This window comes from Dromaius novaehollandiae, chromosome 2 (genome assembly GCF_036370855.1).
Source record: "Dromaius novaehollandiae isolate bDroNov1 chromosome 2, bDroNov1.hap1, whole genome shotgun sequence".
In the NCBI taxonomy this organism is placed as follows: domain Eukaryota; kingdom Metazoa; phylum Chordata; class Aves; order Casuariiformes; family Dromaiidae; genus Dromaius; species Dromaius novaehollandiae.
The window spans coordinates 10,369,705-10,387,854 of NC_088099.1; the positions used below are offsets into that span (position 1 = coordinate 10,369,705).

General features: G+C 36.2%; 1 protein-coding gene across 1 annotated transcript in view; it reads right to left on the reverse strand.

The window, feature by feature from the left end:
• Window positions 1-3,461: 3,461 nt before the first annotated feature.
• Window positions 3,462-18,150, reverse strand: part of LMBR1 (limb development membrane protein 1) — a 72,351-nt gene continuing 57,662 nt past the window's right edge. The window contains exons 11-17 of the mRNA XM_026102993.2: window positions 17,274-17,350; window positions 16,993-17,070; window positions 15,995-16,068; window positions 15,673-15,763; window positions 14,163-14,229; window positions 9,840-10,001; window positions 3,462-6,902 (exon numbers count right to left, since the gene is read on the reverse strand). Of these exons, the coding sequence (XP_025958778.1) occupies window positions 6,820-6,902; window positions 9,840-10,001; window positions 14,163-14,229; window positions 15,673-15,763; window positions 15,995-16,068; window positions 16,993-17,070; window positions 17,274-17,350 (632 nt within the window). The 3' untranslated portion in view covers window positions 3,462-6,819. The remainder of the gene's footprint in view (window positions 6,903-9,839; window positions 10,002-14,162; window positions 14,230-15,672; window positions 15,764-15,994; window positions 16,069-16,992; window positions 17,071-17,273; window positions 17,351-18,150) is intronic.

Sequence of the window (18,150 nt, forward strand, 5' to 3'; positions counted from 1 at the left end):
GAAATTTAAGAGGTACAAGAATCTTACCTGGGTACATGCAAAATCTGACTTTGATCAAAACAGGAAAGAGTGGTGCTGGCACACCAGAATGATGCATCTCTTGATCTCAAATAAAGCGAGGCAGCAAGGCACATCGAGAGCTGTAGCCATACACAAATTACTGAAAAGATAACGGAAGAGGAGTCCTGCAGTACAGCAGCTACTCCACAGTAGCTGCCGTTTGCACATTCTCAGTCTGTTGTACCAAAAAAATTAAAGTTACCTCTTTCACTGGGAAGTGAATTGGTTACCTCACACTACTAGAAGTTAAGAGCAGGTATATGCTCAATGACTACAACATTTCCATCTCACTCCAAATTCAAACCTTACATGACCTCTTGTAACTTGTTAGCCAACCCACACCCTAATGACAGGATTGTTTTAATGGAATCCAGTGGTAACACCCAGATTATGTGCAAATGAATGATTAAATATTAATATCTTCATAATGGAAGAACATTTGTAACTAGGGGATTTCCCTGTACAGACTGTGTAGGAAAGGAAATATATTAAAATCAAAGCAAATGCCCTACCCTTCAGCAGCTGATATCTATGCAAGCACTGAATACATGAGGAATGTAAGATAAAGCACTGTTCATGAAAGCAGCCTCATCACTGCATTTCCAGTAATGTCAGCTTTAAATCCTATATAACAGGGGGCAGGGGGGAGCAACAGCAAATGCTTGAGATTAATATGCAATAAATATTTAGAAGCAGTTTTACAGTATCTCAAGATACTTATGTAGGTACAGATGAAGAGCGAGATACCTGAAGCCTTTAAGAACTGGGATTTCCTAACTTCAATGTTGATGTGAAATCTGAATGCAGATACAGCTCTTAAATAGTTTGGATTTGAATATTCCAGAATTAATCAACATTTACAGGATAAAATAATTACAATACTCTCACTTTGCCTGTTTGGAGTCAGCTTCTGCATTTGTTAAATATTTAAAGCTATGGATATATATAAAAAAATCTATTGGCAATAAAGGAAACTGAAAAAGTTACTCAGAAAAATATAGTAATTAATACACAACTAGCAAACATCCTCAGGTTTGCTGTTACCAAGACAGAGCTATGTTCACAATTTCACAGCTTGTTATGAATTTGAAATCGGGAGTACTGTTGCCCTGTGAATCACAAAATAGATATCCTAAGAATCTGAGGTTCTTTTCAGTTCAGGTGAAATATCGGGATATTTGGATAACAAACTATTAACTTTCATATGCTATCAATATATGTTTCTTCTTTGTTTCTGAAGGAAGAGTTTGAGATGCTTAAATTGTGAAATGTTTCCAAAAAAAAAAAAAAAAAGACAACTTCCTATTTAAATTTCCTGCTAGTCTGTATTGCTACAGATAATACATCAGATCTATTTAGGTTCTCTTGTTATTTCACATTTTGTATATACCAGAAGTTTTATTAGTAACAGCAATACTACTGAATAAGATGGTAAATGACTTGAAAACATGATAACAGAAAGCAAGCCAAGACATTAATGTTAAAGAATTAAGGCCAAATTTAGAAAAAATTTTCATCAACTCCCAAATTTCAAGAACTTTAAAAAATTTTTAAATAAAAATTTGATTTTAAAAATTAAAATTTAAATTTAAAAATTTAAAATTTAATAAATATTTAAAATAAAATTTTTACTAAAAGGGAGTTTTTAAAGCTCAACTAGAAAAAGAATAGAAAACAGACCCTCTGAACCAGGGGGTTTCACCATCTCCATGCTTGAGGGGGGCGGAGGGGGAATTGTTCTTTCTCCCTCCAAAGGATGATTGGGCACAGTGGGTATTCTGGAAATCAGATTCAATGTTACCTCCCCACCTCCCCACAAGATGTTTTCTCCTTCCTAAGTATCTGACAGATGTTGTCAAGTTTTAATCATTAAAATTAAATAGGTAAGAGATCATCTGTAGATGAGATCTGAGGGGACGCTGTTCTTCTCAGAATCATACTGCACTCCTGAGGCAGCAGGAAGCCATGCAAACATAAACTGCCTGCACAGAGAAGTGCAATCAGAAAATATGGCATGACATTTTAGTCTTCGCAAACTTGAGCTGAAAGTGAAAAGCTGTAGTTCAGGAACCTGCGCTGCTACACCTTGGAAACTCTTTGAGGGTCTCCAGTCTTTTGTAATCAAATTCGGCAATTGGAATTGTGCATGGCAGAGAGAAAACCACGGGCTGATCTCCTTGCACCTAAAAACAAACAAAAGCACCACAACTCCCTGTGATGGTGTTGGAGACTTGCTTATTTTAAGTGGGGGCACTGGGCAAGGCAGAAAAAGGCAGCAGAGGTTATGACTATCTGCAGATGGACTTCACTTCTACATTAGCTTGGTTTGGCATCCATGTCAAAACACACTGGTTGATGGCTATTGGCATAGGTCTTTCTTACTGGATGGGATGAATTTAAAGGCAGATTTTTTTTTTGAAAACTCAAATGCTGTTAACATGACTGAAATAATTTGCCAGTTTACCAAAATATATTCAATATTCAGGAGCCAAAAATATTAGCTCCTGAAGTATGCTGCAAAAAAGTTAGTATATTTGCATCTTTAGATAACATCGCATTAGCATCAAAAAGGTTATTTCAAGCCAGCATTAAATAACAACAAAAATATTAACAGTAGTGGGTAGGGGATCTTATTGCCTTACTTAAAGCATTTAAAGGCTCATAGTCCATATCAACACTTTTTTGATCAAACAGAACTAAGCATAGTTCTTCTTACACAGGTTATGCAGTTACCCTTAAGGTATTGTCCTACTCAAATGACTTTCCCTAGATGAAAAAAATCTTCCATTTTAAAAATCCAAATATATGTAAAACAACAGGATTTAGCTATCCTCTTGAATTTTGTATTTCATAATTATATGTGCTGCTTAGAATCCATTAAGCATATGGCACAGCTACTGTAGACTAGTTGAGCCCGTTCTCTCTTCCTCCTCTCACAGAAGTGTAAAGGAAAAACGTTAGACTGTTCTTAGAAAACTCAAAAGTCACATGCACAAAGGAGCCAATTCCTCTTTGCTTAAGCCTTCTTTCTTTCTCATTTAGATCAAATTTTTTAAGCAAAGGGCCAGCTTGTCTTTCCCACACAGCAATGGGACACACCTGAGCACTAAACCAGCATTTGATGATCAGCTGCTTCAGGGGCTTCAGTACCAGCAGCAGAGAACTGGTGGGACAAACCATACTGAGGGGCTGCAGCCCTCTCACAGTCGTGAGCACCACTCCTAGTGGCGCATTTGCCAGGTCACATACTGGAGGAAGTGTCACCTTGCAGCACCCGCTCGCATGTGTCCATCCCTCCAGCACGTGGCAGCACGAGGTCCTGCCAACCCAGGCTCAGGTGTAGCAAGAGGGTGTTACTCTATTGTACCCAGGTGGTACTTTGGAACCAAACAAGGAAAACATCTTGACAAATCCTTTAATTTCTATGACACTGTAAAACAGTCAACAGGGTAAAAGATACTGGAGAAACAGGGCCAAAGATAAGTATCACATTACAGACAGTAAACAAAGTTTTCTATGAATGCAAAAAACTTACTTGTACAGTAAACCATACTTTTTTAAGCTTAAAGTGTTAAATATTGAAGGTGTGCTTTACACTGAAAAAATCCCACAATATTACAATTCTGCCACTGTATTTAATACTGTGCTACCAACACAGAACAAAGCCAAGAAATGGCTAACTTGAAACAATTTACTTTTTTTTGGTCTGATGTGTGGTATCTAGTTTAAGATGGAACATTTATGTGCTTTTGCCTCATAAGAAATGAGGCAGATGTTGATGTTACTAAGATCAGCTGTATATACCTTGAAGGTATAGACCACCTGACTCTACATGAGTCAAAAATACTAGGAATGTATTGTTAATATCCATTAATGAATTACCAGTTGCTCGTATTTAAGTGAATATATGCTTCTGTGAAAAATATATAGTGACCTGTATCTTACACTCAGTATATCTGAAAGTAGCATTGTATTTGTAAGAAGCTTTGCATAAGCAATGTCATTTTTGAGGCCAAACAAGTATTTTAACATGGACAGTGTCTCAACAGTTGAATTTAAAACACTGTCAGTAACTGCACAGGGTAGTTCTGAATTTTTCTACAGACTAATCCACCGTAGAAACCACAGGATCTTAACCAACCTCCATATTTCAGTGTAGAATCTTCACTTAAGTAATCTTAACCCATACATATCTCCGACTACAGAATTCAGTAGCAGGGGTGGGAGCAGGCAAGGCCACAACTTCCCCCCCCCCCCCCAAAATAGATAAGCTTTGAAATCTCACTAAACTTCCATCCTTATCAGCAGGAAGAGCCTCTGCTCAATTTAAGATAATGCCATTCACTTTTTGAAATCACATATACATTATAATCTCTGTTCCTGGGTTTTTGGATTACTGATGCCAGGGCAAATATCAATCCAAAGAGTCACATCAGTTTGACTACTGGGAAAAGAGTGGAGACTGAGACCTATGCTGGCTCACACTCTTTAGATTTCTTCCTTAAACTCATTCATTCAGAGAGTGTATTGAAATAACTGTCTTAAGCTCCTAACAGAAATACTTTAATAACAATAACAAATCTCACTATATACCACAATTCACCAGCCCCGTTAAGACACTAGGATAATTTTGGTCATACTATCACTTGCATGGACAAGTGGATACATTTCAGTTATTTGTAACTGCAATGCTAGCACATAAGGCTACAAGCTCTGAATACCTGAATGATGCCCCTAATAAATCTCCTGATGTTTTAAATGTAAACTGATTTAAAAACAAAAAACAAACAACACCCCCCCCCCCAAAAAAAAAAAACCCTTTTAATTATAACTCCCCGTTCTTGGTTGGGGAACTTTGACTCGGGGAAAAAAAGATTTCTGTCCAAAATTTCAGCATTAAATGCAAACAACATAAGAGATGCTTGTAAATCTTAATGAAATCAAGCAATTTTACTTTAAGTCTTCCAAGACTCAGTACAACACATCAATAGTCAGTTTAATTAGCCTTGAATTTATACTAATGACACACAAAAAAGCAGCAACTCTCTAGCATATTTACTACAGCAGTATTTACATTGTCTCAGTTCAAGTCAGAAAAGGCAGCCCCAAAAAACTGAGAAATCCTCATGTATACTGGAGCTCACTTTTTGAAACACTCCAGAAAAAAAAAAAAGAATCAAAAAAGAAAAAGTCACAGTCACACAGCAATAAGGTCTACAGCCCAGTGTAGTCATCTCAGGAAAACAGCCAAAAAGTTTCTGACACAAGGTTTCTCTCTTTTCAGAGCCACGCTGAAGAACTAGTCGTCACAGTTTGGTTAAGTATAAGACCTCAAACTTCAGACAGACTATTTTGGTTTTACAGAAACAGGAGATAAACAGCAATATTGACTGACCCACTGCATAACAGGCAGTACTGAAGTCGTCCCCATTCAAACCTGTTTGAAGATTACTTGCAGCAAAACAGGACAAAAGTGAAAACAGATTTTGAATAATGCCTTGGGTTTTTGGTGGTGGTGTTTTGTTTTTATAAACTGCTTATAGGATTCCTAAAGCAGCAGTAATGCTAAGGAAAAGGACATTACCACCCACTGATGCCATTCTGAATCTAAGGCCTCTGAGCAGCTGAATTGTAACATTGCAGAAATTTGTACTAGCAAGATTGAACACGCAAGTTTTACTTACCAAGTGACCTACATCATTTCTATAAGCTTAGAATGTAATTTACGGTATCTACACATACAGGCCTATATACATGTTCATGTCTATACATTAAAAAACAGACTAATGAAAGATACTGGATTATGCAACAGAACAGAAATCCTGATAACTATAGTATAAATTCAGAGAAATAATTTACTTCAAATTAAAGAAGATTGTAAAAAACTGTGCAATTGCAGCCTCCTAGGCCTATGCGACTTGCATTGATTCCAAGTACTGCTGATACACAGAAGTTCATTGAGAATTTTCCAGGGGCGTACTTGGTAGGGTACCGACCTCCATGGCACAACAGCTTACAGAACCGTAAGAGCTGCGACTAGGGGTCTACATAGCTTTTTACAAAGCATACTAGGCTCAGATTTAACCCTGAAGTTAATCTTCATCTTGTGGTTCACTAGTCAATAAGACATTGTCTACCAGTAAAGCAACCTGACATTTAGAGCTAAGAACAGAAAGCTGAAAACGCTGGCCTCCCAAGAAAGCTTAGTATTCAACTATAAACAGCCTACTGAATCCTACAAGAAAGGAATTGTGATCTCTACTGGTTGTTCTCATTTTGCAACATGTTCTTAGTGGAACTGTTCATCTACTGTCAAGGATACCTCCTCTAGGTAGTTTACGTTTCCAGTAAGGGTCATAGACTTCAAGTGTATTTTTTTAAATCGAGTCCACAAAGTTATTCTTTATAGCTATTTCTGTATTACAACAGGAGGTACTGTGCACTTTAATGGTAGCAAGTTAATACCCACAGATATGAAATTGTCAAAAAATAAAAAGGAATGCATTATTCTCTTCAGCTTCCAGTCTTCAAGGCACCTCCTGCATTAACTTACTGGAAAATTTACAAGCAGACCAAAAGTTAACTGGAAAGAGGAGAATCTGATACAGCTAACTTCCTCAGAAGCTCACAGCATCAAAAGATGAGACGAGGTTGGACCCACACTATCAACAAGTAAAATCAACATAGAAATGCTGATGAGATGATGGGAATGGCATGAGATTGATGTTTTCAGCTCTGTTGATTGCAGATGATTGTTCATCACAGTGTTTTCTGATGCCCATTTGCAGAAGGCTTTGCCTCCGAGTCTCTTGGATTGTTCGACAGATGAAGTTTATCTAATCCTGCAAAATATTACACAATAAGGAAAAAATAAGATTCTGTGTTTCATGCATATGGCTGTTCAACAAAAGTATACTGCATACAAACCAAATTCCACTTTGTGGTAAAGGTCTCCACATTTGCTGAAGACCAGAATGGATATTGCAGCTCAGATACAAAACACTCCTGGGAAACTCCATCAATTGTGTTATAAGTAGGAAAAGTCCAAATGGACTTCTCCTTTAACAAAACATGGAAGAGACAGAAGCTTGACTTTACATTGCTTTCATCACAGATTTGGGAGTTGAAGACTGCAATTCTTCCTCAGTTCTTTAGTCTGTCAATCTACACCATAGGCCAAAAGAATAACCTTAAATAATTCTTTTAAACAATAGCACCTTTCTGAGAAGCATCCACTTCTGATTTTAAGATCATTTGTGATAATCACCACCTCTCTAAACTGTTTAAATGACTAATCATATTTTTAGACGTACATTGTAACCGATCTGTTTAGCTCCATTTCCAGTCTTTTGTTTGTCTTATTGCATAGTTCTCTACTATTTGAGTGTGTTAATTAGAGTCTCCGGTCCTTCCCGAGGCAAGTATCTAGACTTTTTTCATTTTGGGTGGTGGTGGGGAGGGAATGGAGAAGAGGAGAAGGGAGGGGACAGTAAAGTTACCCACAAGGGATTTCATGAACAAAATGTAAGAGGCATGGTTTCAGTTCCTCCTTGGTTGTCACAGTTTCGCTCTGAACTCTCCTGTCAAGGCTCTAAAATTAAGGATCAGAAATGGATACAGCTTCTAATCCATTTGATGTTGACTATATTAATTTTTGACTGTTTATGAAGTGCCATGATGTACCAAGTTAAGTTTTTTCATCACTGCAATTCCAACTTGACTACACTAATTACTAATTAAAACCAAAATCTACTTCTACTCCAGATCATCTTATTTCCAAGTCCCAATTCTTTTGGTCACAGGCCTACGGCAAGAATTTGCCTTGCACTAATTAGCCATATTTCAACTCTAGCCTTCAGAGCCACAGCTCTCAGTGCAGGGGAGAGAGCAGGACACAAACCATGGTTCACACTCTTTGAATGAGCATGTGGCTGTTTTAAAAAAATAAATAAAATAAAATAAATAGCATTTGTTATGCTTAGTATACTTAGCAAACCCAACCAGTCTGTGTGAGGGACCAACATTCTTCAGGATTTATAACTCTGTGTCAAATGCAAACCTTTTATCAATTATTCTGCTTCTCCATTTTGTTCATAATATTTACACAAAGTCACACAATATTTAACAGCGAGAGCCCAAAAGAGAATCCCTAAAGAATCCACTAGAATGGCACCATTCAATGGCCACTGTCCTTCTCCACCTATATTTTGAAGTCCGTCAATCTGCTTTTAATCTGTATAATGTTTGATTAAACAATATAAGTTTAATACAGTAAGATGTCATGAAGTATCAAGTTAAATGCTTTCCATCTTTTGCTTTAAGTCAGAAACTTAAAAGCTCTACCAGATCTGTTGCTATAAACCCATGCTGACTGATGTCAGTTTATTTCCTCTAGAGCTCTGCAACAGCCATTACATTACACAAAGGAATCTGAACAGTCAAAACAGTGACCAAAAAAATTGATGTGTGACGTGGTATGATCTATTTGACTCCACTCCCCAGCTTTTAGTTAAGGTCATTGTATGAGATGACCTTGATTCATCTGCTAATTGACTTGCATAATCCTATCTTGATCAACTATGCAACTTCTCTGAAAATTATTTTAGCATAAAATCTATGGACAGATTTACACACTCCTGGCCTAATTTCTTCCCCCAAAACTTAAAAATTAAACATTAAAAAAAATCACAATCTGACTTGTTTTAGCCCTACCATATCAGGCATTCTGTGTTTCATTTCCTATTTAGTAGGTCTGATTTTACAAAATGACTTTCTAGTAGAACTGTAAACACTTAAAAACATTTAATTGCCATCAGTAGAGGTGTATGATGGGAAGCGCTTGCATTTTGTTTACCATGATCACAACTCTGGAAAGCAGTAACCAGTGAAGTCTAACGCCTGCATCTTTTAGACACTACAAACTGAACCCAAGGTGATAAATACACACTACTTAAGCTTTGCTACTAACCCTTTCAATTTAAGCAAGGCTTGGTTCTAGGATTCTAAAGAGGTAGGAAGCTTCACTAATTAGTGGAGACAAAATTTAGTAACAGCACAGTAAGTACGTACATTTTCTCCTCCAAGTCTGACACATTTGATAAATACCTTTCTTGTATGGCCATATTGAAAATTAAGAAACACGGATGCACAATTTGACCATTTTAGACTAGCTAAAGTTCTGGTTATTCAACCAGACCTGTAGGTTTTACTCAGCCAGTTGCAAAGATTCTGATTTTCTGAACAAGCAGACCTTAAGAAAAACATCATGACAAGGCAGCTAAGACTTCCACTAAGATGTTTTTAGAGAATTAATAAATTGGTTTAAACAAAAAACCCTAAAACTTAGTATTAGTTTCAAATGCAGGCTATAAGAACAGCACAATATGACCTAGAGACAGGAGAGTTTAAGGCTCAGATGTCTCAGTGTAAAGACAAAGGACCAGAGATTAGAATTGGTTCCGTTCATCTTTCAGTTACCAACAAAACCCCAAGTTCCCCTTAAAGAAGTCACTGAAGACCACCACTCCTTTGAAGCATAGTCGAACTTGCTTTGCATGTACAGGAGTAACAGTGCGCATGTATCATGTCAACACTATCTCAGTGCTCTCACTTCAGGTAACACACAGCTATGCATCCTCACCTCAGCTTAGAGAAACTCACACAAAAACAAGAAGTTTTCTGCGAGTTGTACAGAACTTTAACAGTAGCACCTAAGGGCAACTTTATGCTGGAGAATGGAAAAGTTAAAACACAAACTAGATTTTCAGTGCTATTATTACCTAATGCCTTCAGGAGCTCTTCTCGCACAGCAGAGGTGAACTTTCTGACCAGACACAATGTTGTCAAGGTAGCAAAGAGCAAGTTGTAAGATAATACAATATAGAAGTTTCCCAGCCAGTTAAACCTTCCAAAGTCTCCAAGAAGATCGAATCTGGTAATTCCTGTTAAAATTACATTTACAGTTCACATTAAGAATCTTCATTACATTTTTATAAAAAACAGACAAGTTTCAATCTCTTACTTTTTACATATGAAAGCAAGATTCTTTCAGACAACATACAGTACGACCCCTGGTTGAGTACACAAGACAATGTCTTATAGTTTTATGGTAGACAATCAAGAAGCAAAAGCACTTGAACAAACTTATCAATCAAAATGTTTGAGTTTCCTAGCAAAATGACTGAATAACGTGAGTTAAAGGTATTTATTCTAGATAAGAGTTTTCCCTTCGTAATTTCAATAAATAACTAGAAAAATCAATATCAGTATGAAAGCTGTGTGAAATGTCAGTTTCTATGAGATCTTTACCTATTCTGGAAAATGATGGAAGCCATTGTGGGTTTTCATAATAAAAAACTACAGGTAACAAAGAGCCTTTCCATGAGAAAGACAAAAATCTTATAGTAAGCACTAAGCCTTCGTAAGTGCTTTTCAGAGCCACTGCTTTTGAAATCCAAGTTTAAAGACATCTTTCCCACTGCAGTTTCTCTCAGCAGCTACCACTATAACCTTAGAGTATTTGAATAGAAGGAGGTGTTTGACTGAAAGACCTTGCAACACCAACACTTGCGCTTTGTATCAAGCAGACATTTGGCAACCACTAAAGTTAGCTGAGCAAGACTTTCCAGACCTGCGGAAGCATTTTTAAGCTGGAAGGTAACTCCCAAGAGATAGAGGAGGAAGAGCCACAGGTTATTTCTTTGCCACATCTGCTTCAAGAAAGCCAGAACTGAATAAAGGGCAAAACATTTAAATAACACCCAAATAACAGTTGTCTAGGATTGATGAGCCATTATATTCCCAGAACTTGACTCTGAAGATGTCACAGTGACACGCACTCAGAATTAAGACTAGTGTGGGAAGGAAAGTGGTTTTAACTGGCCTCAGAATCAAGACAGCAGCAAACTCTAAGCAATCTCCTCAACAGAAAATAACTCTGACTCTGAAGTCCTTGGAAGTGAGTTCAGAGTCATCTCCAAGGCTTTTGAGAATGGTGCCTTTGGTGACAATAAATAAGGAGCCACACAACTAAGGTGAATTATGTTCCTTTCAAGGGCAAACCTGGTGCTTATGAATCTCACTGTCGAGAGATCCTGGCTCAGAACCCAAGACTCCTCAGCCAGCCATCATGACACTAAAAAATATGCACATTTCTTTGACTTCAGGATCCGTTACTTAAATTAAAAACTACAAGGCTCAACTTTGGTGTCTGAGAAAAACATGCTAAAGTGAAGAAAGTGAAGCAAATGAGAGGTTTAAAAGGATAAAAAACAAAAAACCTGAAGGACTTAAGTTGATCAAAAAAGCAAAGTAGAGAGAGGGAGAAATATCAAAAAAGCACAGACACTCATAACATAAGAAGAAACTGTCTGACTGAAGCACTGGTAAATACACAAAGAATAATAAACAATTATTTTCACACTTGAAACTAAACAGTGTCCTTAAGAACATTCAAAGGAGTGTTTTAGTTAGATTGCAGAGCTATGGGAAAATTGAGAAAGTCAAGTTTGAATGTACAGGCTTCCAGAGCTTTGAAGGAAAAGGAACAAAACAAGTTTCAAACAAAGTAGGACTTTGGCTAAAGACTTCTGGAAAAGACAAAATACTCCTTGACACAAAGGGCTTCAGAAAAATAGCTAGCAACAGAGGAGGTATTGTTAGAAGAACAAACAAAAATGAAATCTGATACATGTTAGAGCAGGTAGGAAAAATATCATCCATGAATTACAAGCATTTTTCTCTTCTGAATAAAAAAAAGTAATTGCTCATCTAAAAAAAAAAGAATCTGACAGTATCATTTTGTAGGTCTTGAGGAGAAAAGGGTTAACAAGTTTCTACCAACTTTCCTACAGAAGAAGGATCTACACACCTCTTAGAGAAAAAGTTTCCCAACACTGCATTTGACTAACTACATAGGACCAGAACAGAAAGCTACATCTCTACTGAACACAAGTACATATCCAAGAAAGTTGGTGACAATTTACCAAATATATTAAACAATTGTACAGGTTAAAAAACAAGAAAATTACTATGTTTTCAGATTTTACATACAAGTAAGTCTCAGATCATATTTCCTTAATCATAATAAATAATAAAGAGGAAGATTGTTGGAAAACTTTTCTATATCAGAAAATTCAATTTTGTTTGCAATTCTTTCGTTCTGTATTCCTGGCTATTAGGTACTCTATTCCCAATTTGTTCGACAGTGGTTAGCAATACAGTACTGACAGCAAAACATCTGTCAAAGTAGGACCACTCAAAGGCTGAAATGTTCCGGAAAAATTGAGTTAATCTATTTTAGTAAAAACTATCCTTGTGTTCTCAAAAGTGACAGATAAGAGACATCCACCACCTATGTATTTAATGAGTGCTACAAAACAAGTACAAATTCACATATTTCCATCTTTAAAACTTGAAAGAGGTCAGTCCATGTATTGGATAACTTTTGCTAATTTACCTTTCCCATAATGAGGAAGTCCAGCTTTTTTTTGTTTAGCCTAGAAAGTTGCTTTTTTAATAATGTGAAAAGACATGAATCTGCTTAACATATTTATTTCTTTTCATCTATTCAGTGCCACAGGGCAGTAGCATGTAATGCAACACACGATATTTCTGAAAGCACCACATGACTCACTGTACTCTAATACACTATTAATCCTGTTTGGACAGCTGTGTCTGTGCATTTGTTAGCTGTGTGTTAATTGTTCCATCTTTTTTCTTCTTTTATTTATCTCTATGGCAAACTATTCAGGAATTTCATTTGTTGGCTTTTTTTTTTTTTAAAGTGAGTTTTACCATTAATCTGTTTCCTATGTGACAACAATGCACCCAGCATGTATACTTTCCTCCATGGAATCTGTTTATTATCAACTGTTAATCTCATAGATCGTTAACAATTACTTCTTTTTTTAAACAAATGACATGCCATAAGTTAGTGGACACAATACTAACGTTAAAATTCTATTCTAAAACACTTATTTTTCAACATAACATGTTGTTCGAAGTGAAAGAACATTTCTTAGATCTTTACCATACTATATTTTAGAACTAGATTACATTAAATACTAGAATTATTCTTTTGAATTTTGGTGAAGTTTCACAAAAGATTTTTAGATTTTTAAAAAGTGAGCACACACATATGTATATGTATATATACCAGAATTCGAGCCTCCAAAATGCTTCATATTATGAAGTCACTGTTTTCCCTGTCAGGTTTTTTTTGTTTATCAATTAGATTTAGTAAATAAGACTCTTCATGTGTTGACATAGACAGCATGAAAATACAGTGCAGTTTATTGCAAAATGCTAAGTACTCTTGATTTCACAGTACCCTAGTTGAAAAGCTAGCCAGCGACAGAACTACTGGGTACACATTACCAGTCTGTGGGCCTGAGCTTAAATTCCTAAATTCAATGCAAGACTCATACAGCCCGAGATAGACACTTTTGTTTTGTTTGCAATATTCCCAAAGAAATTCACGTTAAGTAGTGCAGAGCACTTGCAGCTAAACATGTACCTTTATGTAATTCATAATAGCCTTACAGGCTAATTTCAAGAATTCAAGCTGAAGATTAATCAATTAAATAAAACTAAGGCACTGAACACCTTGTTTTTGCAACCAGCTAAAACAGTTTTTCACTCCAGGCACTTCTACCAGTTCCTATCGATAAAATCAAAAATTTCTCCAGTTCTATTATGTTGGATTCTAAATATTTGAAAACTGAAGGAACAAAGAATACAAGCAGATTATTTTAAGGAAAATGAAAATAGGTTCATTTTTTATACTTTTCACTGCTCTGAACTAGCAGTCCTCGCATCTGTTCTTCTCACCATCTCCCGTTTTAAGAAGTTGATAATCGGACCTGCTTTCTTAAGAGAATATATTCTTGAGAAAGCGCTTAGCATCTTTTATTAAATGTATGTTCTGTGGTGTTCATACACAGCCCATGCCGGCGTGGAAAAGGTGGCCACATGTGCATGTGATTTTTGCTGAAATTAATGGCAAAATAAATAGCATACAAGCCACAGCTGCAGGTTTGTTTGTTTTAATTCAACAGATAAGCACCCCTTACTTTAATATTCTATTCTTCTATTCAACTTACCCAGCGTTCTTGACATGACTGGCAAAGCAGAGCTCAGCACCAGGATTGACACACAGTTTCCAATGATCTGTTTAAAAATGGCAAACAAAATTTCAACTATAAATAGGACTGCTCCAAAAAAGCAGTGGTCCAGATGAGAACTGTTCCTAAAAGTTGCATACTTTAAACTGAACCTCAAGTAATTGACAACTACATACTGTTAATCTTGCTTACCCTGCCACACTTCTCCATATGCTGTTACACAGCTGAAGATTGCCAAAGAGGAGAGAGAGAAAGTAAACATGGAAGCACTTGTTTTTAAATTGAAGTTGTTATGTACGCTTCAATTTAAAATAATTAAAAACTAGCATATTGCAAAGCATCAACTGTTTACCTAATTCCAGCAAGCTTTTTATATAAGAATCATTCCATGAACTTGGAATAGATGACTTGCACAGTAGCTTCAGCTTTATACGTAACTGCTTGCAGGATTAGCATTACTTAAAAAATTACAAAGAGCTTCCTTGCAACTGAATGCCTGTTGACTACTTTAGATGGTATGAAAAAATTCACAGCTGTTTAGATTTTACTCTAGTTTTTGTGAAGCTCTCATTGGGAGTAATTGAAGCTTCTTTCTGTCACAGGGAATCACCATCTTCAGCTCTAATTCTATCGGAATTCAAAATTAAAAACAGAAGATTTCTTACAAGTCAGAAGATATTTGTGCATTTACTATTTATTTTTATGTTATTCGTGGTATCCTGTACACAAACAATGGAAAACTCTAAGAACATTTCAACTCCCTCCTACTAATCTACTAGGGTGATTCTACATGTAGACCTACTTTCTCACTTCCAATAATTCATAGTAAAAAATATGAAGCGGTTTTATCCATTAGTTTTTACAATGAAACACATTGAATAAATTATCAAATTTAACATCTGTTCCTTGCTTACTGATCACCTCCCCTTGTCAGCTGTGGGAATATTTTGCCAAAAACTTATGCATGTTCCTCAGCATTAGGTAACAACATTTGTTATTCTGAAGCCAGTGTTAAATTGTAGAAAGTCAAATTAGCCTCAGACTGCAAAATGCTGCTGAATAGGCCTCCTCAGTCTTACTTTAATTATTCAAATTTGAATTACTTTGTCTGTATTACTTGTAGCAACCAAGTTCTTCAGATTTCAAACAAGCTCCCTGAAGTACAGTTAGCACAATCAAAGTTACTCATTAGCAATACGTTTCCTTTGAAAAAAGTTCTTTCACTAGCTTTTCTATAGCTAGTTAACAAGCTCTGCTATTCCAGGCTTTTTACAAGTGAATGGATGCCATCCAAACTAAACAGAGCACATCCTTTTTCCCACTCATTCAGCATTTTGAAAATCTTCCAGTTTGTGTTTACGCAGCTTACAAACAAATACTGATCACTGCAAATGAGCCATTCAGGGCAATTACTAACTAAAAGAGTCAGTTTGTCTTGGGTGGCAAAAGAGAGGGGAGGGGGACATCGCCATCACAGACTTTACCTTACCTTTGTCATAGTTGTGTCATCCTTCCTGGGAGTGAAATTTTCAAAAAAACGAAGACTGTAGAAGCCGACGACAGAAGATACCATAAGATAGCTGTGAGAATCAAGGAAAAAGGAACCTCCGAGGAATGCAAGCTTCACTCAAGTTCTCAGCAGTCTCCTGAAAGTCTTAAGAACCACAGAAAAAACACAAACACTTCAAGTGCTTCAGAAGGACTAACCTATCTCTTTCTTCTTTCCAGGCAAGTGTCTTAGTAAATTACCAGTGTCCCAGAAAACTAGACAGAATACTTGTTAACAGACAGAATTCTTAAAGAAAGGATACAAAATCAAAATGATTTCAAGTGCTGCTCCCACAAAACCAAAAGTGGACAGGGAGGCATTTCCTATTCCAGGCCCCTGCAAGGAGAGAAAAAAAAATTACTTTGGATAGTTTAATTAGATACACATAGCTATTCATAAAGTTAACTTGTATCAGTACCAAAAAAAAAAAAAAAAAAAAAAAAACCAAAAAACCCCCAACATCTTGGATGAAACAAAGCATTTTCTCAATTAGGTATTTCATGTCCTAATCTGCAGGTCTCACATTCCATGCAAATGCATCAGCTAGCTTTCAGTCTTAAGTAAAATACATAATCAGGACAGATGGGTGATTTGTAGCTTTCCGGTATTACGACTCACATTTTATGCATGCTGCAGCTACCAGCTATGCTCATTTTATGCATGCACCATTACTTTGGGAACCAAATTAAGAGATCTCAAAACATACTCTTTTGGTGTTCACAATACCACAGGCAGAGCAGCCATCACCACTGACACCTTTTATGCCTCTGAAAGTACATACACAGCCACATGCAGGTAAAAGTATGACCAAGTTAATAAAAATGCTTCATGGTTACCATGTTCCTCTTTATTTTCTTGAAGTATTTTTATCATAAGAGGCAAAAAATTCATATTTTGAAAGAGGAACACAGTGACCAAGGCCTTTTATATTGGTTCTTAATATATTTTCATATGCAACCTAGAGATGTTCAATTTAACAGTAGAAGGCACTAGTAAAATGCAAACTCCAGATTGCTGTGACTGTCCTGATTTACTTTACTGAATCATCTTATCTTCATAAAGAGGTGGAGCTGGTTTTATTAAGAACTCACTATAACAAATCATGCAACAACTGCTTACACATGTGCAGGACAAACTCAGAACCAAGTCAAGGTTGAAGCTCATTAGTTTCAATATTAAAGCAGTTCTACCTTGCACTTTTGTAAGTGTTCCAAAGCTTTACTAAAATTATCAAAATCATAAAGGAAAAGTTTACTTTACCCCTGATCCCTTTGGCATTGCAGTCTCATCAACCAACAGGTAAAGAATGTTGAGAGCAACCAAGAGGACTGAGATGGACTGCAAAAAAGTAGAAATAGTCTCATTATTTAAATTTTCCAGCTTTAAACAATGTATATATTTTTCCTCACCAGATTCACAGCATTAAGCTTTTTTGAAGAAGGTCAAGAAAAGAATATCAAGTTTTTTGCTTAAATACACATTAAAGTTTTAAGACTATCCCCCAAATGACTGAAGAATTCTAAAGGAACAAAAATTCTTACCGTCTCAATCAGCAGCAGTATCATAACAGCTGGATAGACTAAATTCCTTTCCCAAGCAGAAGCTTTCTTCCGCCGCTCTGTTCAGAAGAGGAAAAAAAATACGAGCTTCATACCTTAGATTAAAAAAAGTTATTTATCTATCTATAAACTCTTATTATAACTGTAGGTAACAGTCATCTTAGCTTGAACTGACACCAACCAATTCACAACATCATCCACCCTGAAAAGGTATACAAAGCAATGCCAAAAATACAAAGCCTCTTTAGAGAAAGGCCATGGAGACATCTATAAGCAGAGATTGCTTTCTTGCTTACGAGCATGTTTTGCCATGACATTTTTTCCTGCATACTGCAGTTTTGCAAAATTTAAAATATACTGAATTTTAAAATATGCTGTTTACATGATTAATCAAGTCATTTAGGTAACTTTGTACTCCAGCCCAGGCTTCCATAAGATAATGTTATCATGAGTATTGAGATATAAAATAAGCAGCTTTTTACACATATTTCAGTGCAACCTATCCTCTTATAAGACAAAGACAAGACTAATTTATTGGACATCACTAGTATCTTTAAAAAGAAAAGTCCAACAACTATTTTTTACCACAGTATTACCCTCACACATAATACAGTGATCAATGCAAAAGTCTTAGAAGTTTTTGAGTAAATAGGGAGTTTCTTTTTTAGTCACTGCCTTTACAAGCAGCATTGCTTTTCAGCTTTAAAAGACACAAACCTGCTAAGAATTATTTTAATGTTTTTAAGCACAACCTGGCTCTTCCAGAAATAACTCAAAAACTGAGAAAAAAGTAGAGTCTTAGATTAGTTGAAATAATCATAAACATAATGGTTTATGAAACAGTGCAGTACTAAGCTGC